We start from the raw sequence: 25,112 nt of genomic DNA, 5'->3' as shown, positions 1-25,112 counted from the left end.
TATGGCCTGCCACAACACCGAACAGAAGCTACAGCATCACTGTAAATTGAAGGAGCTTTTCTAAGTCCACAGTTTCTGTATGTTTTAATTTACTTGCAAAGCTTCTCACTTCTGGCCTACCATAGGGATTTACAACCGGTACACATTACAGAGCATTACAGCAACAGATTAAAAGAATTACTACCAATTGTTTCTATACATAATGACAACTATCGTGCCAAATGAAACTCGAATCTTCCTCACTCCATTTTGTTATAGTGTGTATGTGTGTATGTATATATATATATATATATATATATATATATATATATATACACACACACATATATATATACATATATATATATATATATATACACATACACACACACACACACACACATACATGTGTGTGTGTGTGTGTGTGTATGTATATATATATGCAAAGTATCTCAACTCCTTTGATTCTATTTAAGCTCCACACAGTCACTGGCTTAAAAAAAAAAAAAAAGATACAGTTCATGGGATGTCAGGGTGGTAGATTGTTTGTATTTACAATCACAACCCAGATGTGGCAAACACACTCAGCAGGCCATCTTTCTGGAGTATTACTCTGTAGGAGTCTTTGTGCCATCACCCAGTGGTTTTATCCTGTGGGATTTAGAATGAAGACTTATAGTTGGGCTCAGTGAGCACAAGAAAAGGGGACACACTGTCTGCAATTCCACAGCAGCCCTCCCCACCCTGGTTTGCCCCTGCTACCAGAACAGAAAGAGACAGAACCAAGTACCAAGTGAGCACACCCTAGCATTCATCCATCAGGCATTGCCCTCTTACATCACAGCATGTAAAAGCACCCATAGAACAAAACTCCCTCCTGCCCTTGGTACCACACCCCAGGCACACATCTGGGATAACTCCTTAAGTTCAAGCCCTGAGGAAACTCAGGTTGGGCTTAAGGGGGCAGAAGGGAATTGCTCAATAGGAAACCAGAAAATTTGGTTCAGCTCAGGTACCCTAGGGTCCCTGGTCCCAGCAGCTACAAGTCCTAGAGCACAACCAACCACCTTATCTTCTGGTCTCACAGCAATCAGCCGAAGGGTTTACAAACCACCGCAAAGAACCAGATGAGAGTTAGGATAAAGACACAGGAGATTCATCATTCAGGAGACCTTACACACTGCTTAAGGTGCTATTCTGATGTAATGTCTTTTACCCCTTTTACTTGTACAATTTGTCAACCATTCATAGCATGCAGTGATTCACTATTCACTTTAATTTGTTAATTTAAATGGCTATTGTGATTAAATAGTGACAGTTCTACAAAATCCAGAAATTGAGTTGTCCGGTGTATGAATCAAGCTCCAGAGAAGAAGCACTACTGAAGGTCGTAACACCTGCAGGACAGGTTTCCAAAGCTGTAGTAAAATCTGTGTTTAAACTACTAGTTATGTAGCAGAAGTGTCCATACTAAACACAATTGATGCGAGCAGAAAAATTATCCTATTGTTCAGGAGAGCAGCTGAATAGCACTTATGCCACTGCGTTAGGCTACACATCCATTACTCCCCACTTGAAGTCCCAGGGATTGCTATTTCAGAAGTTCCTACTGCAGGCTGAGCTCTGCTTTGCCCTCATCGCAGTCCCAAGGGGAGACTCTCAGCCCATTAGTTACATAAACTACTTCTGTAGTCTTACTCACCTCAGTAGGTCATCTAAATATATGCACCAAGATTTAAAAACTGCACTGCAATCAAAGCACTTTTTCTAGAACAGAAGAGCTGACAATTTATAGGCTGTTCAGTTTTGCATGCTTTTATCAAGCTAGTTAGTCGAAAGAAAATGCACACATAATTACTTAATCCCATTAAAACAAAGACAAACGACAGTACAAAACTACACAGCTCAGCAGTTTGAGCAGCAAAAGATTCTGAACTAACATAATAATGAATCATGCAGCCTTATCAGTGTGCAGCTCCTTCCCCATTCCTGTTATTTCAGCTAAATCAGCACCATGTTTCTTGCATATACAGTTCAGCCATATGAAGTGCTATCTTTAATAGCAAATGGCTACCGTAGATTTTCCAATGCATGGGTAATCCAAGGTCTCTACTTTCTTGGTAACGAGCACACATCAGTTAAACTAAACACTGAATTCAGATGAAAATACTGAAAAGTCATTTGCTTCTTCTGAGATTGAGGGAGGGGAGCACACACAGGTGGCCTTTCTTCTCCTTTCCTGATTTACCACAGCCCTCCTACAGATCTTTTGTTTGGGCCAGTTTTCAGTTCAGGAACTTATTTTCAACTTCAATTCAGTGTATTAGGGTAACAGATAAAGTAAATTGCACCCAGTTACTGAACACAAAAAGAAAAACATTTTTGAGAGGATTTACACAGGTTTGCATCAGTAACCTTACTAACAGGAACTAATGGGAATAATTAAATTAAAGAAAAATACTTGTAAAAACACACACAAAAAAAGCTGAACCCACAGAGATTCCCATTCAGCTCAAGAATTACCTCCCAAAGGATGTTTTTTTAATTATTATTATTTATTTTCATATAGGCAATAAATAAAATCATTACAATGTTTTTCTTACGTAATATAAAATAACCTGAGCCTTTTGGTTCAGAAGGTACTAAAGCACAGGGTCAGCCAGACAGCAGCCCCACACCCCGACAGGAGCTGCAAGCAAACTCCCTGCAGGGAATGGTCACATTCTGAGGGCTGAGATGCTTTCAGAAACCAGGCAGGGAGGGAGGAGCTACCAGGCTGAGTACTACAGAGCTTTCCTTTTGAAACTAAGCAGCAACAGCCTCACAGGCAAGACATTTTCCTCCCACTTTCCAAGCTTTAACTGCAGCTTCCAACAACAGTAATAGAGCACTTGGTACGGCCTGCTTTAATTTCAGGAGGGTGCCCAGAGGGGTACTGATCAGTCTTTCCAAGCTGCCTGGGAACTGGGCAGTAAGTCCACAGACGTGGGACAGCAGGCAGCTGCCTACAAGTTGCACGTTTCAATGGATCGCTTCTCCCGGGAACCAAATCCCTGCGGAGTGCTCTGTGATGCACTGCTGCTTTGTGCTCTCAGCATTACCTCATCTGTTTACTGGCTCCTGAACAAATTGTTTCCCAAGGAATGGGGAGAAAGCAGATGATTGCAAACTCCTCTGTTCTGACAGAGCTCTGCTGGGCACATGCAGGCAAGGCAGACCTGAGGGCTGGAAGCCCAACACAGAGCGAGGATGCAGAGATGCTTCAACAAAGTACTGCTCTGCATTTGGAGCCCCTCCTGTTACATATCTTCATATTTCACTTACCCAAATCTTTTTTTAACGTTGTATAACTATAAAACTCACTCCTCAAATATACGCTTTCTGCATATGCATTACTGAAATCTCTATAATACAGCTCCCCCACACAAAGCCAATGGTGTCGTTCATTCAATGCAACACAAAGGTCAAGCACAAGAAAATCCAGATCACCAAGAGAACCAACACCTGAGGAGTTCTGCACAGCTCTCCAGCTTGTTCCAACAGTACTGCTACCAGACCACAGAAGATGCAAGTACAAAAACCTGACAGCCTTCAACAAATGTTACACTTAAGCAAAGCCAACAGTACAGTCCTTCTCATGTAAATAAGGAGCCACTAGCCCCATCTATGCAAAATCAGCAAGTCATGAAAACAGGATATTTCAGTAAGCACTCTGGCAACGGGTCCAAGCAAACATACATAACTTTTGTCAAGGAAATATTCCTTTTGATAAGCAGTCTTTTAAAGCAGCACAATTCTCAGGTCCATTCAGGAATAAGGTTAAGCTTTTCATTAATTACCCCAACCCAACGTAGGCCAACATGGTATCCACTGCTTACCTGCAGCAGAGATCTCCAATCAAATACAAAAGCTGTACTTGCTTTATAATCACACTACTTATTTGCACAACATTATCCAAAATAACATTATTTTTGTACAGGACAGAAAAAACGATGGGAAAACATACACACTGGCTCCCCGTTTTGCCTTGTGAAGGAGATGCTGGTAAACGTTGCTGACATATGATACAAAACACTGCAGAGAATAAGTTTCATTGAACTTCCATTCTGCAGTGGGCCAACCAACTCCCAGAACCATAAACACCTAAGACTATAAGCTCCCTTGTTTCCCCCACAGACAAAATAATAATCTTCATACTTCCTATTTCTTCAGAAAGCATTATGGAATATCTTTAAGAATTTCTTTAAGAATTTCAAGTGAAAAATAGAAGCCAAGATACAATGACATTCTCATGATCTAGGATTTGAAGTCTCCCTCGACACTATGAACTCAGTTACGTTACAGAGACAACAGACCAACTCAAACGTCATAGAAATTGAATTGTTTTTAAAGAAAGTTTCAGGAAAAAGGCACTTACCTTCCCAAAAAAGAACATTTCTGTGCAGCTGCACTGCCATTGTAAAACTTTCTGCATGTCAGCAATACATGTAAATGACACAGAAGTGTTCCTTCAGTCCCATCTTTGTTCTACTGCTTGTCACCAACTAGCATCCAACCAAAGAAAAGCTTTTCCCCCTTTCTCCTTTGCTGCTGTGCTCCCTGCACTCACCAAGCCAGCCCTGCTGGACACAGGGTGCATTCCCAAGGATGCACTGGGCCAGAAGCACAGCCCTTGGGAGCCCAAAAGAGGAGGATCTCGTTCCAGCTCACAGAACTGCTCTTATCTTGCATATCAACTCATGCTGTGGCCAGGCACTGTCAAGCTCAGGCTACATGAAACATATTCCCAAATTTCTTTTCCATGTGAAAACATTACCTGCAAGAATCAGCAAAGACTCAGCTGTATCTTTGTTCCCAGACTCAAGGCAACAGCTCTGTTCAGACTGCATCGCCCAAATTCCCACATCTATGATTGCAGCTACCACGACTGCATGCAGTAACCCAGGTGTACTTCCAATAACCCACTGCCCCAGTCACAAAAGCCTCTATGCTGGCCCAGAACGCCTTTTTAATTCTCTAGGAGATGACATCAGCCTTATTCCACGAAGGCACTGCCACAGCATTCCTTCAGGGCACTTACCAACCACTTTTTACTTCTTCCCAATGCTCTATACCTTTGAGCAGTATTTTCAAGTACAGAAATGTACTTGCATTTCTAGTTCCAGAAATAAGACACAACGCAGTCACATTAAGGATGACTGCAGCCATGGAACCAGGCATTACCCCGCAGCTCCTCAGAGCTCTTCTGTTCTATTTGTTCCCTCTGTAGAATCTGTGGAAGCTTTGCCCATTCAAAGCCTTGGTCCTAACTACTAAAATTCCTTAAAAAACCACATTTTAGGATCACTAGACTTGTTTCTACTTCATCAACTATGGACTTTTAACACTTAGTTTCTTCTCCTTTTCTATTTTTCAGATAGTTTGTGACTAACACTCAATCATACAAGTTCCCAAGCAGGCCTTCAGCAGAACACTTCTCTCTGTGGAACTGAAGTCTATTCTTTAAAATAAACAGCTTCCATTAATTTGCCACATAAGGGAGAGACCTTTCTGCACTACCAGAAACATGAGGTGCTAACTTAGCCTGGTTATTAGTTACTACTTACCAACTTAATGTACAAATTTGTACTACTTCCATTTGATCCTTTTGTCCCAATAACTATCCCACAAGCAAAGAGTGCCCTAAGGCTTAGTGAAAACCCAGGAAAAGACTGGCACACAGCACACAAAGAGAAAGCACAGGTAAGGACTGTGAAAGTCTTCTTACAAGAACAGTTACTACAAGACCACAGCTTTTTCCTCCAGTGCTTACCACTCCCAACAGTGGCAGTGGGCCATAAGAGAACACCTGAGTTCCAAAGCACAGGATAAGCACTGGTGCTCTCAGTAGGTCGCCCCGTGGGTGGTGGAGGACAGGCAGGAGCACACTAAGCTGGCTGAGGGCTGCGATGCTCCAAACCTCGTCATGAGCTGCAAGAGAAGTGGATCCAGTGCCTGCTCTTATCAGCCAGTATCTGAGCAGAGTACAAAGACAAGTGCAATCCATGACAGAAGGGTACAACAGTCACTCTTCTGAGAGCAGACAAATTGGGCACAGGTACCTTCATTCAGTGTTATCCTTGCAATGCTTAGCTAAAAGCAGGGAGGAAGGGAAAAGAGGGGAACAGTAAGAACACACAGCTCAGACCAACGTGAATGTAAGAACTTCAGCAGAGTGCCTTTCCTCTATTGCATACTTTTCCTTCAAATTATTTAAAGGTTAAGCGCTGAAAAACAATTTAACATTGTTTCACTAAAGTTCATGCTCTAATTGCCATTACATGAATGAACACACCAGTTTTTTGGTTTGTTTTTGTTGTTCAACAGGAAGCAAATACTCAGCTAGCAACACAACTCCACCCACTTCTCATCCTATAGAAACCCACAACTCTCATGGGCAAGGAACAAAGAATTCAGCCTCATTCTTCAACTATTCCACGTACTGAACTCAACTGCTTTGCATTTGCTCCTCTCTCTATTTCTAAGTAAGTGTATTTTTGCTTTGTATATTTATGGCTTGCTGTTTCAGAAGTGATGTATAACATACAGACATACCATGCCCTGTAGTTTCAAATAAGCTTCAGGAAACAGACCTCATGTTCCAAAGCTTCCCCCCAGTGCACCACACTGCTTCTCACGTTTCATGGCTGATCGCTGACACACTGAACTGTGCAACAAATCTTGCTTTAAAGTTGTTGTATGTACACGTTCAGGTATCCAGTGTACTTTAATACAGATTACCATCAAATCCACAGGTAAGTGAGTGCACATGTATAATTAAGTTCACTTAAAATGAAACAAGTCTTGCCAGTTTGAGAAGAATTTTGCATCAAGATTTATAACCTTTAATAGGGGTGTTAAAGTAAGTAACTTATGTAATGGAAACCATACTTCCCTCAAGAGAAAGTATGGGTTAACTTCACAAAAGTCGTTCTTATGTTTCTATCTGCAATGCAGCAGCGTGCATAAATCACTAAAAGTTCATTAATTATTCCATACATTGCATTACCATAATGGAATTGGATGAGTACACGTTTTTGGGCTGGTGGGTTTTGGTTTTCTTTCTTTCCCTTTTTAAAGGCAGTAATTCATCTATTTTTAAGAAGATTTTTTTCCAGGAAAGTTTACCCAGTGTTCTCAGGATTACTCAGTACAGGAAAATACAAACACCAGTAATGAGCTCTGTTAATGCAGATTTCTCTCCAAGCTAACTTAGATTTACTTCACATAGTTAAGTGACTTCATTTCACTGGAGGAAAAAAAAGAAAAAAGATTCCCTGAAGCAAAAAAAAAAAAAAAAAGAAAAAGAAAAAACCCCATCAACTACAGTGGATATTGCCCAATACATTGCTGAAAAATAAATTCTACTGATTGCATTTTTCCATTTTCCCCCCTCAGGCAACACTTTTAAAAATACAATCTTTTAATGATTGTTTAATTTTCATATAACTAGAATATAAATCCTTTACACACTGCTTTGCTGCAGCTGCAGTATAATGTCTCATTTTTCACGGAAAAAAACTAATTACGTGGTTCACTGAGTTGCCTGTGGTAACACATCAATTTTATTTACATTCAGAAGTTGGACTTCAGTTCGGTCCCAACACTCTTGTTAATTCCAAGCACATTTTATACAACAGCTCTCCCCCGTTCCGTAGTAATACCTCACGCCAGCTTTTATGAAAGGGGTTCCGAGCTCTTATGATCTCGCACTGGATTGCCAGCACTTACTGTGCACTAACAAATTTGCAGCACCAACTCCGTTCCGACCTTAGAAGTGTGCTGTTCCCCACGAACTCCAGCCTCAGTCAGATAGCTCTGCAACAGAATCACGGCTGGCCAGTGCAGAATGCAGCCGGTCGTGTTCCGCAGGAAATGCTCCATCATTTTTCCACAAAGCACACACCAAAACAGTTATGGGCTGCATACAGTGAGTGAAACTTAAAGATTGGTTTCTCAGTTTCGACTACTTCAGTTGGAGGTTATATTTTGAAAGCCAGAGCCCTAAGGAAAGAAAATTGTGATATCCAGTAGAGAACTCATTGGTTTTTCCTTCCATCATCAGTGCCCCTTCTTTAAGCTATTTGTTGTGATATTTGTTGCAATTAACAGTAAAACCTCCAAATTCCCAAATATGGAAAGATTTAAGAATTTAATTCTTGGGACAGCAGGAGTGGAGGAAGCGTTAGGCTAACTTACTCATGGCCCCGAGGTACCTCATTATTCTCAATACATTGCAGACTTATTTAAGATACTGCAGACAGTAAAAAGGGAAAAACGAGGAACACTCGTGGTATGCCATGGACTAGAATTGATAATGAATTAATGGCTGCCATATGCATTCATTTGGTACTATACTACACTGCAATTCACTGCTAGTTTTGAGAGAAGAAATGCTGCAGAAGGAGGATGAAGCACGATCTGACATCGAGGTGGAAGAGCCAGATCTGACTCCTTCACAGAACTCATACGCTGTCTGTGACCACAGACCAAACTGAAAGCAGAAAGAGGGAAGGAGTTGGGGTGCTGGAAAGAATAGTTATTTAAAAAATAAAACAGAATAAAATGAAGACATTTTGCTCAGACACAATAAGGCTCTTGTCAATTTCTTGTATATAAAAGAAGTTGGCACTTTCCCATGAAGCAATTCCTTAATCCCAAACGATGCCATAATAACCTCATTTCAAATGCCTCCTTAAAAGAAAAAGTTTATTTTGTCTAAGCTAAACTTCAACTGGCAATCACCAGGCACCAATTAACAGTGTCAAATACAGGGGTCACGGAACAATTCTGCAAGCAGAGAAAGTAAGGATTTAGAAGCAAATTCAATCTTCTTCTCCAAAACATTTTTTTTTTTTTTTTTTTTTTTCAATTTTAACTTTGCTTTCACACCTCTGGAAATAGTCTATGCTAGGCAATTAAGGAAATGCAAATGGTTTATCGTATTGAAAATCATCAGCCCAGAAACAGACTTCTCAGTAGCTTAATATTCCAACAAAGTCCTCTGTCATATGAACCTACTTGTTAATTCCACTCTCAACTCAAGAACTGGCAATTAACCATTTTCAGATTTAATTTCAAATTATTAATAAGTGGTACTCAGCTGCTTGATATTCATAACTGCTTTTCAAATTGAAAGCCTTCAAAAATATTTCCAAGCCAGCTTCTGTGAGATTCCTTTTATTCTTAGTAAACTGCCTTTCCACTTATTAGCTGTTCTCATTCCAAATAATACTGTGTCTGACAATAGTTATGAGGTTTATGTATTCTGGCGTACAGAAAGCAAGTCACTGTAATGTGTATTTCGTGTGTGTATGTTGTTCAGCTAAGCCCACCAAAGCAGGAAACAAGGAGATAACCTCTCAGTACCTTCAGGAAAGTATCAAAGCCAGCCATAATGCAATTCCAGCAGCCAACACTCCCTTCTTTCCCACTTTCTGTTATTATAAGCTAATAAAACAGTGGAAGATTGAAGAGCACTTTCATTAAAAGCAGTATTATTAATTTGTATACCTATTTCACAGGAAGTAGTGCTTACTCTTGGTTTTATCCATTACTTCATATGTTCAGACAGACAGGAACATCTTATTCAATAATTAACATTTACCACTACACAGCAGCGAAGAACATATTTCATACCTCCTGAAGAGTCCTCCCAGTTCCTTACAACTGCAGTAAACCACAGCACTTTGAAAGAACTCTAAGTGTATGATGGAAACAAAGTAAAGGAGACACGTTACTGCTTCTGTATCCTCTACTACTTTTGCAGAAGCAAAAATACAAAATTAAAGCTCTCCCATTTTTCTAAATCCCTGGTAAATACTGAAAAACATCATCTACTCAAGTCCTCTAAATTAGGTAAATCTTTGATCTGTACATGCTTGCTGATAAAATCAACTTCAAAACCTGGGAATGAGTGCATCACAAACTGTCTTCCTACAGCTGGTGGTTTTGGTCTCAGCACTGATCAGCACACAGGATTACAGCTGGCAGCCCTGGCAAGGATTCTGAACAGGAATAAGATGTCTGAGTAAGGTGTAAGTGAGAGCAAAGAGTGCACTATAACTTTGCCAGAACTTCAAAAAATTACTATTACAGAAATACTACTATGACAGCAAAATGCTGATGCTGTATTCGTTTCCTCTGAACGGACTTCATAAGGTTGAGTGCCTGTTTTGAAGGCCCAGCCAACTGCTGGGCCTGCAGGAACTGCCCAAAGACTCCTCCCAGTGCCCCCAGTTCCTCCCACTGCTCTGTGTAATGCTATAATGGGATGGAAAGTGCCATGACAATAGCAGGCTGGCAAATTCTTTGGTTACAGCAAATGAGAATGAGCCCACATACAGCAGCCTCAGACGTAGAAATGAAGGAAAAGAGCTGTTTACCTTTGGAAGGCCTCAGGTACACAGGGATCTCCAACAAGATACCACTGCCTCTACTGCCAACCCTTACATGAGGGGTAGGAAGGCTGCATCCTGGCTCCAGCCCTTCCATCACTTAGGCACACTGCATGCAGCTGAGCTCCCCTGGTTGGCCCTGCCTTCCCACCAGGTGCTCAATCACTGCTTCAGGCCCTGACTTACTGTCTGACACAGAGGAACAAGTGATGGCAATCCCAAACACCAGGAATCAATATCGTAGGCAACCAAGCTATTAACTGGAAAGTTCTTTAAAGGAAACTGCACCCTATCAAATGCCTAACAGCTTCGCTATTCATTTTCATGATGCTGCCTAACATTCCAACAGAATTCCAGAGTCCATCCCCAGGGGTCATGTTTACAGCCACCAGAACTGTACTCTCAGTAGTGAAGCACATCCTAATCTCTGCCTGATCCCTCACAGCTCAAGCATTCCGTGTCACAGATGGAACAGACAAAGCTGAGCATATCCATAAACTCAAAGAGCACATGACAAATGTATTGACTAAACTGTCAAACAAAGTTCACAATATCACACAAGAACTCTTAGCAAAAAGAAAGCAAGCAACTAACAAAGAAATACTTATCACCTGCTTACAATGCAAGTGTAACATATATATATATATATATATATCAACAGAAGTGAAGTATTAATTCTGTGTTGTGCCATGCAAGTGAGAGCAGAGAGACTTGCCAATCTACACCTTTGCTGCCAAAAAAAAAAAAACAACCCCTGCAAAAAGACATGACCTCTTCTCCATTCTATTTCTTCCGTAGAATTTACAAAAAATATTAATGTGAAAAGGAACAGCAGCTCTAACAGCTGCCAAGCCTCTGCAGGCAGTAATATCATTAACGGCATTTTGTCCTTGGGAAAGCAACACTTCCAGTTAGAGCATTTAGAGCATCTCCAGCTTTTTCAGACTTGTGAGATCACACCGTACCCATCAGCTTCTTTCACCTTTTTTCTTCAAATATTAAACCTAATAAACAACACAGAACACGACAGCTGAGGCTGGCAGGAATAAGCAGCTCAGCACTGAGTGCAAGGCACACCCACAAAAAATGCCTGGTTTCAGCTGTGTGGCCAATCCAGCTGCTTCACTCCATCCATAGCTGTTCTACTTACCGTTACTTTTAGTTAATTTCCCAGGACGGTATTTAATTACTTACACAGTTTTGGAAAGCTGCTCATAAACAATTCCTCACAGTAGCTCCTGTTCATAACTTCTAAGGTTGTCCTCCCTGTGATTACCTCAAATTCTCTTTTTATTAAAAGCAGGCTGTTACCAAAATTATCTATCTTGACTGCTACAAAGATAAGGCAACAAACATGGCTTAGATGCAGAACTAAATCGTGTCTCTGAAAGAAAAATCTTGGTCTAGACAACTCACTTGTTTAACTTAAGCACTAAATGCAGTATGATTTTATTCTTAAGCATGTGAGTGCCTTTTTGGATAACCTATTCTGATTTAGACCTGAATGAATAAACACAGAATTCAAACTGCTGCTGCATTTTTATTCATCTAACCAAAAATTCACTTTCAAAACACAATCCCTAGGCAAAAAGGAACAAATCCAGAACAGCGAGCAACTTCATACTCAGCAAGAATTCATGATCTTATTTACAGCCATTGTTTCCAAGAGGTCATACATAATAACGGCAGGATTTGCAAAGCTGAAATGGTTTGGGTAGAGTATATTCTTCCAATTGCATTTGCAGTTCCACATTTCTGGCTCCTACATGTTTGAGGACAATCACAAAACAAAGCTCTGCTTGCTGAACTAACAAGTTACTGACCACAGTGATAACCCAACCCGTAGGAATGGGACTCAAAGCTACAGCTGGTTACTTTATCTCAAGGCTATAGTAAAAAACATGTTTTGTTATCACAGCTTAACTTACAGACAAGTAAATCAGTGTGCTTCAGCAACTTATTTTCTGCTTGCATGCCCATATGCAAAAGTCCATTTTATTTTCAAGAGCTGAGGAACCTAAACTATATTTTTAAACTAAGTGATTCCAGCTTTCAAATACTTCAGTACCATTGTCTACTTGCACAACAGAAGCCAAAATAACCTTGTTTCTTATGCCTTGCTGCCGCAGGAAACATTAAACAGTGTCCTTTGTCATATTTCAGGGAATCAGTGTACATAAACGTCTCATTCTGGCAGGATCTGATGTTCAATAACTTGTCAATACAGATGTTTGAACAATAAAGAGCCACTGAAGCAAGACAGCCCTATCAGTAGCACTATTGATAACATTTCTTACAATTTACATCACTTTGCACTATTAGCTGGTAAGTGGGTACAAGAGTTTCAATAAATAAAAAGTAAAGCGGTTATATGACTTACACACATTATTAAAAATTCCAAATCCTGCAGTGGAAGGGAGCAGAAAGAAAATTACTTCCCAGATTCCTTGGGGTCACGACAGTTAGTGGGAGCATATTTCTTCTTTTTTTCAATCATAATGTATTTTCCATTCCCCCCAAGTGAGTTATGATTAACGTTCCTTTCTCCATCTCTAAAGCTAACTTCGCACCTTTTCACATCCCACTACATTTTCTTTGAGACATTACTTCACTTTAATTTGTGAGAACATTACAAATTAATATCAATGACAGTGCTATTGTGCAAGGGCAGACATACCTTTCTGTACAGCTAGCTGCAGTGTTCGAGAAATACCCCGAGCTCTCTCATCTACGTGATGCTACTGCTGTTACAGTGCTCCTGCAGCCAATTTGCAGATTTAATTCCACTTAGAAGCTATTGCACTGAGGGCTCCGACCTGGATGCTTCATGTATTTTGGACCAGGTCAAAACACAAAGTGACACTACTCACTACTTGCTATACTCCATCTCCTCCTGCTCCAGCAGGTTCAGCTCCTCATCTGTCTCAGTGTTTCACCACACTTATCACTGGATGCAGCATTACACTGTTGTAACCAAAATGTTAGTTATAAACAAGCTATATCATTTTACAACAGAAATGGAAGCTACAGCCAAACTTCCCTTTAATAAAAAGGTATTTAAGTCCCATACACTGCATTTGAAATATTAAGTAAATTATATTTCACGAAGAGAAAAAACATATTATTAAAGCTTTGCTGGGTGCACAGAAGTATTATCTATGCATTCATTCAAAATAGGAGCCTCATAAAAAATTCACATCAGTGAAATGGCTTAGTGCAGCACTTCAGAGCCACCTCTTTAATTATACATGATCACATGGCTACCTGCATGAAACACTCCTAAAGATACTTAGGAAGCATTTCATACCTGATTTCACAGGCTGCACTATTGATCAAACAACCTGGTATTCATGAAAGCATGAAGTCTGTAACTGTCCAAAGACAGGTGGTGATAAAAGAATATGAACATACTATCTAACCCAGAACCAAAGCAGCATGGGGCAGACGTGGCAGATAACAGTCAACTGAAGCACACTTGACAAACATCATACGGTATACATTTGAACTGGCACACAGGTTTTATCAGCAGGCATCCAGACAGTATTACAGGCTACAATAATGAAAGTTCATTGCATAACTCAAGTAACTGACCCTTGAACTTACTGTTTTACCATTATTATTACTCCAGGATCACTCAACTCTCCTCATTTTCATCTCAGACAAGAATAAGGGAAAGTGTTTATGGAGTCCAGTAAAATACATTTTCAAAGTTAAGAGTTTTCAGGCAACCTACGTCTACTCACAGCAACAATACACTCATGAAAAGACAAAGATGGATGGATCGAGCGGATAAAGTCAAAACCATAATGCATTACATCAGGTGAAGTTAATTTTGTACAATCACTTTATGGCTAGACATTCTGGAGTCAATAAGGACAATCAAGAATAAAACTTACAGTCACATAAACTTATCATTGTCACTTATCCTACCTTGCTCTTCCTTTTACTTACTACACACAATTATTGCAGCCTCCATTTATGCTCAATTCTTACAGCATTATCTGTATCAAGTTTGGGCCTTGTAGAACCCTACCAGTGTGCCTGTGGTGTCATGGAGTCTGCCTAACTCTGCAGGAGAGGTGTTTCACTCTATTGACTATTACCTTATATCAACTTTTTTTTGTTGCTGTTAAATTCCCATTCAAGTAACACTCGATTTTAAGCATACTTGAGATTTCAGGAAAAGTCATGTAACGACATTAGGTATTGTTCTATTATTCCCCTAAGTTCAAGTGCTATTTTGCACTTCATCTGCAGATCAGTTGCACTGGAAAAGTCAAGTGTATCTGTTGCTTTTTTTTCTCTTTAGGTCTCAAAACACAAGTTGTGACAAAATGGTAGCAAGTTAAAGCCTTTAACAACAGCATTCCTTTTTCACCACTAGATGTATAAGCAAAAATCAAGAAACAAAGAGAGACCAACTTACTGTGCAGCTCACGATGTATCACATCTACCAGGTTTGGTTCGTCCCCCCACCAGAATATCCACAGTTCCTTACAATCCGGTTTGACGTCTCGGCGCCACACACAGAGCAAGTTGGCCTGCAAGCAGCGGATGAAGCTGAGCAGAATTGGATCATCCTGTGCTGGGGCTGAGATGATAGGGCCACAGTCCCCATGACCTTCAAAATTGTACCTACGCCATTTGATGCCTGTGAGTTCAGCCTAGGGAAAGGAGAAAAAAAGCCATTAAATCACCTCATTTCAGAACTTGGTTGTATTTATAATATTGTTTCATTTTTGTTGTTAATTCCTAGAATTTAGCTCTAAGCAGCCAAAGCTAAAAACTCCTATTTTCCACTTTCTCTGCCAAGAAAAAAATCAAAACGATTTTAGAAACTGTACTGAATAGAAACCTGGCTTATCCCTGCATTTAAGTTTCTCCCACAATAGACTTATTTCCAGAATTTCTAACCCTACTGTCATCTTACTGTAATCCAACTGGTTAAAAACAAAATAAAAGCCAAGGATGGAGAATAAGGCCCATTCCCCTCTGCCGGTGAAACGATTCCAGCGTCAGCCAGAAGTGGAAGCATCAAAGCCATAAGCAGAAAGCACTACGAGATGTCAGAAAACAGCAGACTTACAGGAAATAGCGAAGAAATTACTTTCATTTGTTGATGTTGGAAGTGTGATATATATACCTTTTATTTTGCTTAGGTGACCAGATGTGAAGCAAGAACAGCTGCCATTTACTTTTTCTCCACCCGAGAACATTGTATTAACCACAAAAGAAGAACAGGAAGATGGCTGCCCAGGCTTCTGGGGAAGAAGTTGTTCTGCAGAGGGCAAACATCTGAAGGAATGCAGGTATTGCACTGCACAGCAAAGTGAAAACAGCTGCCAAAGAGAAAGAAGCCGAAGTACTCAAACCATGGAGGAGCTGGTACCTGGAACCAGGATAGCAGAGCTAGTCCTCTTTTTTTTTTTTTTTTTTCTTTTTTTTTTTTTCTTTTCCCCCTTTTCGCCTTTAATAGCAGAGACTCCAAGCTGTCATACATCTTGTTTCTGAAATCATTGGGTGCTACCTGTCTGTCTCCTGCCCTGCCCATTGCACTCCTCTCCCCCTGCCTGCCAAGACCACAGGCCCAGAGCCTGTCCAAGGCACAAGCAGGACTCTCACCTCCCCCACAGCCAACCCAGCACGAGCACATTACCAAGGAGAAGAGCAGAACATACGCGCTCCATGTTCACAGTGGGCTCGTATTCTAGTTCTTAACCATGTTACCACATTCTCACTGCTGTTATTACCTTTACTGCTTCACTGAAAGCATTCACACCCTTCACTCTGTAGCTCAGAAATAGCCGGTGTGCTCAGTCCCCAAGTGGTCCTACAGGAAAAGCCAGCAGGCCTACACAGCAAGCTGCAGGAGCTCCAAGCCAGCCACTGCTCCTCCAACAGGGCACGTTGCTGCCAGGCAGGAGAGGAAAGGCACAGCGGTGGGAGCACTGCCTGCAGGAGTGGGGTGATGACCCCACACCGAGCTACGTCTGCACAGTAAGCATTCCTCTCCTCTCTCTGGGCACTACCTATGAGAATGTAGACAGAGCTCACAGAATCACCAAGGTTGGAAAAGACTTCTAAGATCATCCAGTCCAACCATCCACTTGTCACCAATGCTTCCCACTAAACCACGTCCCTCAACACAATGTCTAAATGTTTCTTGAACACAAAGAAAAGGGGTCAAGATTTATCCTAAAGAAAACAAAAAGACTGCAAATCACGCAGTGCTCCTCCTTTCACTCTGCGCATGGCAGTTCAGGCTACTGCCTCCAGCACTCCTACAAAAGCCACACTACATTCCCCATATGGAAGGCTCTCCATCTTCAAGTCCACGCACCTACTTCATTGCCCATCCTCAAAGTGCTGGGGAGCAATGGGAGAGCAGGTCAGAAGATATGCACAGCACACACGCCATGTTACTAGCACAAAGAAAGCAAATAGGAGAGCAGGAGGACAAGGAAAAGGCAAGGGCAAAAATCTATTTTTTCCACACTAGGATGCAGTGTAGTGCTGGAATACTTCATACATGACATAATACTCTAAAAGAAAGTACTTACACATGCTTCTCCAAAACGTCTACATCTGTTCTACAGGGATCCCTATCTACAGCATAGAAAAGGAACATGTGGAGTTTCTGAAACAGCACAGCAAATATCATCAGAGATCACAAAGCCTCAGAGATCAGTGCCAGCACAGGGAAGCCAAGGAAAAACCACGTTAAGTGTTTCTATGCTGCCATCCACCAGGAACACACAATAGAAGGATGACAAAAAAAAACAAAAACAAGTTACTCAATAGCAGCACGTTTGGTCAGCACAGCCATAACCAGAGATCAGCTGCAGAAGCAGTGGGCACATTCTTACATACACAGCTTCTGGGTGCCCAGAGAGACCCAGAATAGCACCCAGCACTCTCCATCCATAGCAGAGATGAAATATCTCCAGAAAGAAAAGTGCACAGAAGCCACCAGAGCCCCAACTGATTTAACATCACAGCAACACGCATTGGGAGCAATCCTGCAGGCTGAGAGGTACAGGCAATGACCCAAGCTGGCAATGAGTGCCCACATGAGCAACAAGTCCCAGGAAAAGGCAGAGAAGTTTGGGAGATGCTGAGGTTGGCATCTTAAAGTAATATCTCAGACATCTCCTGGTCAAAGCAGGAAAGCCTGTCTGGTGCATTTATTTGGATGTGTCCTTCTGTTTAAATCTGTACTAGGTGAGCACTGATACTCATCCTCTCAGAACTTCTGGAGTTTGCCCCATGTTAACTACAACTGAATTAAGAAAAAATCTAAATACAGAAGTAGTACACAAGAGAAGATGGCAGCAGGCAGCATACATCTTGTGCCTCTACAGGCAGTTTTCTATTAACACTAACACCACCGAGGTACCTGCACCCTTATTGAGGCTCTTAATATTCACTTATTTAAACCAGCATTAGTCTCCAGTTCTAAGCCCTCCATCTGAGGCTGGGCATTACAACCCAGACCGCCCATGGCTCTGGAGACAGAATGGAAAAACATCCGCGGTCAGCAGTGCAGATGGGGCACGAGGGAAAGGCACAGCTGAGTGCAGCAGGGGGTCCCCTTAGGGACAGCCCTCATCACACAGAGCAGGAATTACACTCTGTGCAGAAGCTGCTGATCGCCTTGGGGCAGCACAAGCGAGCAGTGCTGCCAAAAGCAGGCATGGCCTTCCCATCAGCCTGCGCCTGGCTTCGCCCCATCCTGCTTTACGGCGGTGCTGCTATCTGCATGCGCTCATAACCAGAGGGAGCTGACTAAAAATCAGAAGCATTTATTGAACAGTTTTTCCCCTCCACTCAGATCAGTCCTTAAGCCAGGTTCATTAAATAGCCAGGGAAATGCCTACACCATTAAGACAGGACAGCAGAGAGGGTCAGGGAGGGCAGCGCTGCTGCAGGTTTCAAGCAGCCCAAGGCAGGCACTGATACCAGCAGCCCTGGTTTCTGTCTGAGCACAGAACTGTGAACGTGCAGCATTTTGCTCACAACTGTTTAGAAATGAATGCAGGATAAAGCAAGGATCCTGCCAGGTGATGCAATCTATTGTGTTTCTTGCACCTTCTCCCACATGCAGTTTCAGCTTATTACAGTTGTTATAATTTTCTTAACACTAAAAATCAGGACAAAGAAGGAACTTAGGAATACTTACGATTAACCAATATTGTTAGTAAATCACGTGATATGCAAAAGACTGTTTGCTTTGTAAGGGAACGTATGTTTTGGAGGGCTGTGCTGTAAAGGGTCCAACTCAACCAATTTAAAAAAAATAAAATCAACAGCAGTTGGACACAGAATGAAGAGTTTGTGAGAAGGCTGTTCTGCATGTGCCAGGCCAAGCCTGTAAGGAAACAACGAGATCAGACCTCTGTCTAACAACAACATCCAAATCTTCAACATTCAGCTTGCAACACAGAATTCCCAAGACACCAAAGATCTGGTTCTGATATAACTAAAGGCAGCTATTGGAGTAAGAGTGTCAGCATTCAAACCCAATATTCCACGGAGGCAACTGAACACATTCGAAACATACCCAAGAAATAGGTGGTAATGAGAACACAGCCATGTCAATGCTTTCATTCACTAACATGGCCAGAGCGCCACACACGGCCCTTGGCAAAGCAGGAGAACACAGGCTTCCCTCTTTGTGGGTGACTGCCTTAATCACTGCACTCTGCAGGGCAAAACAGCTTCAAATAGAACAAAAAAAAAAAAAAAAGATACCCCCTATATACACAAGGGAGAAGAGATACAGAAAGCAAATTTACACCTTCTCTGCAGCCATTACTCTGCAGTCCTAAATACAGACAACACCTCCATGCGATCTGCAGCAGCTGAGGGCTGGAGCCATTTTAACTCCAAGACAGCATTCAGCTCTGTAAATCCCTAGTAGAGATAAAACCTAAGCTCTGATTCCTTCCCCTCCCCTCAGGCTTAAATCAGAACAACAGGCAGGCAGGGTCTTCTGCTGATCTCATACTGCTCAGATTGGCAGAGTTTCGGCTGCTAAAAAATCACAATTCCCCAGCAACATTTCACACGGCACAACTTGATTCTGGCACACTCCCAGCAACCCTGAGGATTTAATTAGTGCTGTGTAGCCACTGTGACTATTTTCCTCTTCTGCAGTCCTTGCAGATGGAACACAAACAAAACGATCTTCTGCCACCTCTTTCTCGTGCTCATCGCCATCTAATGCTTTTTCCCACAAGATGTAGATAGTCCAAACCATAAACCAATTCTAAATTAACCTCCCAGAAGACTTAAGAAAGTCCACCTGTTCTATCGCAGAGCTTGGACAGAACGCAGCAAGAGCAGCAGAAGGCTTCCAAAACCTTGCGTTTGGGCACGCTAAGCATACAGCAGAGCTTTCAGATGAAGTTATATAACCACATAGCTTTTTCCACCCATTTGTGCTATACGAAGCAGGAAAAAAAGCCAAGGCAGATTCAAGCCCCAGAATGTGGGAGATCAGCGCTCCAGAGCCTCCAAAGCAGGATGGACGTACAGAAACGGAGACAAAGATCTACAGAACAGGCATGGAAGACCCTCGAAGAGAAGCAGAGCCCAGCCCTCAGCAATGCCCCGACCTCCTTCAGTCCGACTCTGCTCAGGTCATTTCTATCCCTCTCAATTCTCTGATTCAAAGAGGAAAAAGAAAAGGTCACTAAAATACTTCCCAACTACCTGTCTAAATGGCACTTCTACAAACAAGTTACTGTCAGCCTGAGGGACTATAAAAAAAAAATCCTTTTTTGTAAAAAAAAGATGCTAAGGTGTCCAGGGTATCTCAGGATCCTGATTTATTTCCTAGCCTCTTGAGGTGGCTGAAATCTAAACCATTTCTCTAGTCTCAATTTTTGCTTACTTTTATGTCAAACTGCACTTGACGAGTGTTTTTAATCTACAATTTATGCTTTGAATTGGAACACAGAAAATGTAAGTGTCTCAAATATATTTGCCAATTTTATAAGTCGCATCTTAGAGAGCTCCATTCAAGTAAGTAGCTGTGCTGAAGCCACTGGAGACTCATACTAAGGACTACTCACAGGAGGAGAAATCTGCATAAGAAAGCCCTTAGTTCATAGTCCAGGAATTTAAACTGTAGTTAAAGGTGCCATGGGAATTACACCACCATTTTAATTAAATGCTATAAGATCTTGCAGACAGATTCAAGATTAGCACCATCTGTTTTGGTTCTGAGTGTTCCATTTCACTACATCATTCTCACACAGCAACAAAATATCATTTCACACTCTACTCAGCCATTCAAACACCAGATAACATTTAAGTCATCCCCACTATGAAGGGAGGACCGAACAAGGCGATATAGCAACCTGTGCTTATGGGGGGGTGAACAGCACACACTGACAACAACTCCTATCCCCCATTCCCACCTAAATAAAATATTCAGTAACATCTGCTTAAGTCCCTGTCAAGTGGATAGGAAGAACAAAGGCAAAGAAAACACACGTACACCCCAAGGAATGGAGGAGACTGCTTTGCTAAAGGAAACAACTGGGGCAGCAGCACCTCCTCCAGCAAGGAGCCAAGCAGCAGCACACAGCCGTGTGCAGACATTCCCTCCCACCTTTTTTACTTCTGGGTTTTTAACTCTTCCAGTTTAAAAAAAAGACGTAATAATAAAACAAACGTCCTCAACCCCATGCAGTCTCTCAAAATCAGACCATTTACAAAGCTACTTATTACCATTCCCCTTCCATTTGGGAAGAGGAGACAGGTTTGTGCATCCTTCCTGCAGGGCTCATCCCTGCTGCTCCTTTCCCGAGGGAAGCGCACTGTGCTCAATGGGCTGCACTGAGTCCAGAATGGCATCTGCCGGGCACTGACTGGCAGACCAGCCTGAAAAGAACCACATAAACAACGATCTGTACCAAATCTAGTCATGCTTCGAATTCAAAAAAGGAAAAAGACTGGTAGATTAGAAAAAAATAATAGTCTAATACTGAAATGGCATCCTACAGGAATATCACGTTATGCTCGGTGCTCTGAAGAGCAGAACTCAGCTGAGTCCATTTCCTTCAACATGCACCCGCTGGGCAGCAGAACACCACAACAACACATCTGATTTGGTTCCTGCCCTGCCCCAAGGGCACAGTCCAGTGGAGAAGGAACACAGAACAGCCACCAACAATCCTAGAAGAACAAGGATGAACACATCAGCCTCTCTGCCCACCTGTTCTTAAAGCCAGATTGCACCCGAGTGCCCCCACATGCAGCACCAGAGGCCAGCACAGCACCCTGGCCCCACAGCACACAGCCCTGCTCTCTGTACCCCACTGCCACTGCACACAGCTGCCCCAGAGCTGTGTGTGACAAGTGTGCCAGCTCTTATCTCCTCCAGGTAACCAAGATCCTATTATCAGAAGTATTCCTGATAGAGTTCATACCTGGGATCATTTGAGATACTGCATCTTAGTGCTTAAGACCAGAAAAACCAAAATACTTCTAAAAACATCCACACACTCCACACATACCATTATTAAGAGCCACAAACCAACAGTGAGCTATCATGCTTAAGAAGTAAACAGTAGTGACAGGAAGGAAGTTTTTTTCTGTCTCCCAGCTGTCAGCACAATCCCATGTACGAGGGAGAGGAGGCAGCTAGGAAGATTAAGGGATTGTTTCAGAAAACACAAGTCAGAGCAGTCTCAGAAGGAATTTGAGGTGGAAAATATAAAAGGACCCCAGTACAAATGCTCAGGTTTCAGCAGTTCTGGCAGATGTAGGAGCTACCAAAGAAGTTTTGAGTGGCAAGCATAAAAGAATAATCTGATACAAAGGCCCAAATTGCTGATATGTATCCCAAGAGCCATACAATTTCTGGGTTAAGTACCAAAATAAAAGTCTAAAATAAGCCAGCAGAAGGAAGACAAACAGGCACACATACAGGAAGAGCAACAGCACCTTCCTGGAGTCCGATCTCTCAGGCAGCTATAGCCCAGCATCTGCTGAACTGAACTCGTGCTGGAGTGCAAAAATGTGTGAAAATGGAAGGCTAATAAAGCATATGCTAATTGCTAATAAACATTTAAGAAGATTTTTACAAATCAAATAGCTACAGCTCAAGAGAGAAAAGTTCTGCTGCAGATTAACAGCCACTCAAAAGGGAAAAGGAGAGAAGAACACGTTTGCTATTGTAAAAGAGGTCACCTGGAATCAATGTAGAGAAAAGTGTTTCACAAGATTTTCCACAGATACTAAAATGAAGGAGGAGACTAGCAAACTGACAGAATCTGCTTACAAAATTGAGATGGAAGGATAAGAGCCCATTGCAAAGAACTTAAAATTGCACACCATGGAAGAAATCAAGCCAGCATGTGAAATTCAGCATAGATAAACATGACATAAATCAAGGGTGTAGGCACACAAACAAGAAAAACAGAACAAAAGGAATTTGTGCAAGACAACCTTCAGGCTCCATCAAGATCTCCTCAGTGCAGTGAATGGCTTTAGTTAACAAAGCTCCAGCCACGAGCAGACCCAGCAGCACTCAGCACGCAGCTCTCAGCATGGCTCTCCAGCTCCTCTCTGCAGGAAGGCTGCACCATGTTCATCAGACAGATCTGAGAGGATAACGTGTAAACCTGGCCGGTGGCCAAAGGGCAGAGATTCAGCCACTACCTGAAAAGATGCTCTCAAGTCAGAGATACTAAAGATATGACAGCAATATCTTCTCAAGTAAGCGTGCTACTGAAACCCAGGGGGCACACACCTGCACACACCTGTTCCTTCTGCTCCACGGGCCCTTGCAGATCCATGAACTGTAAGCAGCCACGCTAGAGTCATCATCAGCGTGAGAAAGGAAAATTGAAAAGCCCATTTCAACAACAAAACAGGTGCTGAATAGGTAGGAAGACAGCTCTCATTGGATGCTACTGGACAAGATCTACCTATATCCACGGAGAACTTACTGACCCACGTAAAACAAAAGCAGACAAAAGCACTCAAAAACAAGACATGGTGAGTTTTGCTTCTGTTTTGGGTGTTTTTATGCAATAGAGAGGAAGAAGTAGAACGATTACCTATGTCAGAACTGAACAAGGAGCATAAATACAGATACACCACTGTATGCTGCAAAATGTCTGCAAGCAAAATGTCTCCTCTGAGAAGAGACAGAAGGAACTGAATACCCTATTTCAACTTGAACAGCCCTAGGGTTAGGCACTTACTAATGTGTAATCCAGCTCCTCTGACAGCTTGTAAAATTCTCCTTTAGTGGTTCATGTCCTTAAACAAGAACTTGTGGTAACTTCTCCCTAATATTGTGTTCCCTGAACTTCTGCAGGTCAGCCTATGGCTGCAATTACACCGAGCAGGCTAAAGAAACCACAGAGTTCCACAATGCTCCGACCAGCTCCTTCACGAGGGGAATCAACTGTATTTTAACTTCTGACTAGATAGCTGAGAACAGAGAAAATGAAAACCATCACTGAGCTTTTCCATCACTTCTAACAGCACAGAAATCAAACCCACGTGCAATGGACTGGCAAAGAATCCTTCCCCTCACTCTGAACGATCAGGTCTGCAGTCCCCTTCAAAAAGCCATCACCAGCACTAAGGAACTGCCCATGTTCCAAATTAAAAAACAAAACAGAGAAGTTATCCAGTGTATTCAAAAAAGAAAGCAGAACACATGTCAACAGCCACAGAGAGCCAAATTACAAGCAAATACGAAAGTGAAGGATTCTTCTCTCTTCCTTCAACTTTTTATTTTTAACTGAAGGAAGGAAATATCAAACATCAGAGTCTTACAATGGACTATCAGATGTTTCCCAAACAGAGTAATCTAACACATGAGCAGTAAAAAAAAAAAAAAAAAGGGGGGGGGGAGGAGGAGAGGAAATAACAACCAAATTAGAGTAAACTTTGGCCCACTGAGTTCAGGAATGCAATTCCTTTCCTTCCTTTATGCAGAAAATAAAAAAATAAATCTGCACCGGGAGCTCAGAACACTGTCACACACCACCACCAAGCACTATGGCTGTGGGAACAGCAGCTCAGGGATTGCTCCATGCACGAGCAGCACCCACAGCCCGACCCACACTGCACCCTGACAGCCCCGCATGGCACCAACGCCAGCAGGAGCACCAAGCAGAGCCCCTCTTGTTAAGCTGCCTGCCAAAACCCCTTAAAAAAGGAAAACCAGGAAAAATACCCCACACCTCTCTCAAGAACTCTTTTATACAAATCTCCTTAACATAGAAAGTACAGATAAATCCACTACATGACTGGTCATGCAGGTTCCTTTTGCCAGTTTTCTTACTGTCACTCCTGCACACACATGAAGCCAGCACCTCCTCCCAGAAGGAAATTCACAGAACTCAAAATGTTATTTAAAGACAAAATTTGATAATCAGAAACATTGGGCAAACTCAGGATAAGGTAACTTAACCAATTAGCTTCCTCTGTCAGCAAATAAATTGTTTTCTGTATAAAAGTGTTGGCACGGTTACTACAAGGCATTCCTGGAAAGGATTTTATAGCTTCTCCAGAGTCAGCTACAAGTTGTGGAACACAGCAGACATGCAGGAGCTGAGACTTACAAGAACCCACCAGCAAGAGACTGCAGCTATACGAAACAGGCTCAATGCTTCTCAGCAAACCAGAGGCTCCAATGAGGAAAATATCGTGGTTTTATACTGTCTC

The 25,112-nt window shown here is 42.0% G+C and overlaps 1 protein-coding gene across 4 annotated transcripts in view; it reads right to left on the bottom strand.

Annotated features, from left to right (window-relative positions):
• The window catches only part of MED13L (mediator complex subunit 13L), a 176,037-nt gene that overhangs the window by 143,992 nt on the left and 6,933 nt on the right, over positions 1-25,112 (bottom strand). For 2 of the 4 annotated variants that reach the window (XM_085238714.1, XM_085238713.1), the window contains exons 2-3: positions 15,055-15,079; positions 14,842-14,956 (exon numbers count right to left, since the gene is read on the bottom strand). In XM_085238714.1, the coding sequence (XP_085094840.1) occupies position 14,842 (1 nt within the window). In that variant the 5' untranslated portion in view covers positions 14,843-14,956; positions 15,055-15,079. Of the gene's footprint in view, positions 1-14,841; positions 15,080-25,112 lie in introns of all 4 variants that reach the window. The other 2 variants (XM_085238711.1, XM_085238712.1) reach the window with 1 other exon arrangement.

Source organism: Meleagris gallopavo, chromosome 17 (assembly GCF_905368555.1).
Source record: "Meleagris gallopavo chromosome 17, MGAL_WU_HG_1.1, whole genome shotgun sequence".
In the NCBI taxonomy this organism is placed as follows: domain Eukaryota; kingdom Metazoa; phylum Chordata; class Aves; order Galliformes; family Phasianidae; genus Meleagris; species Meleagris gallopavo.
This window is presented reverse-complemented; position numbering and strand designations above follow the sequence as displayed.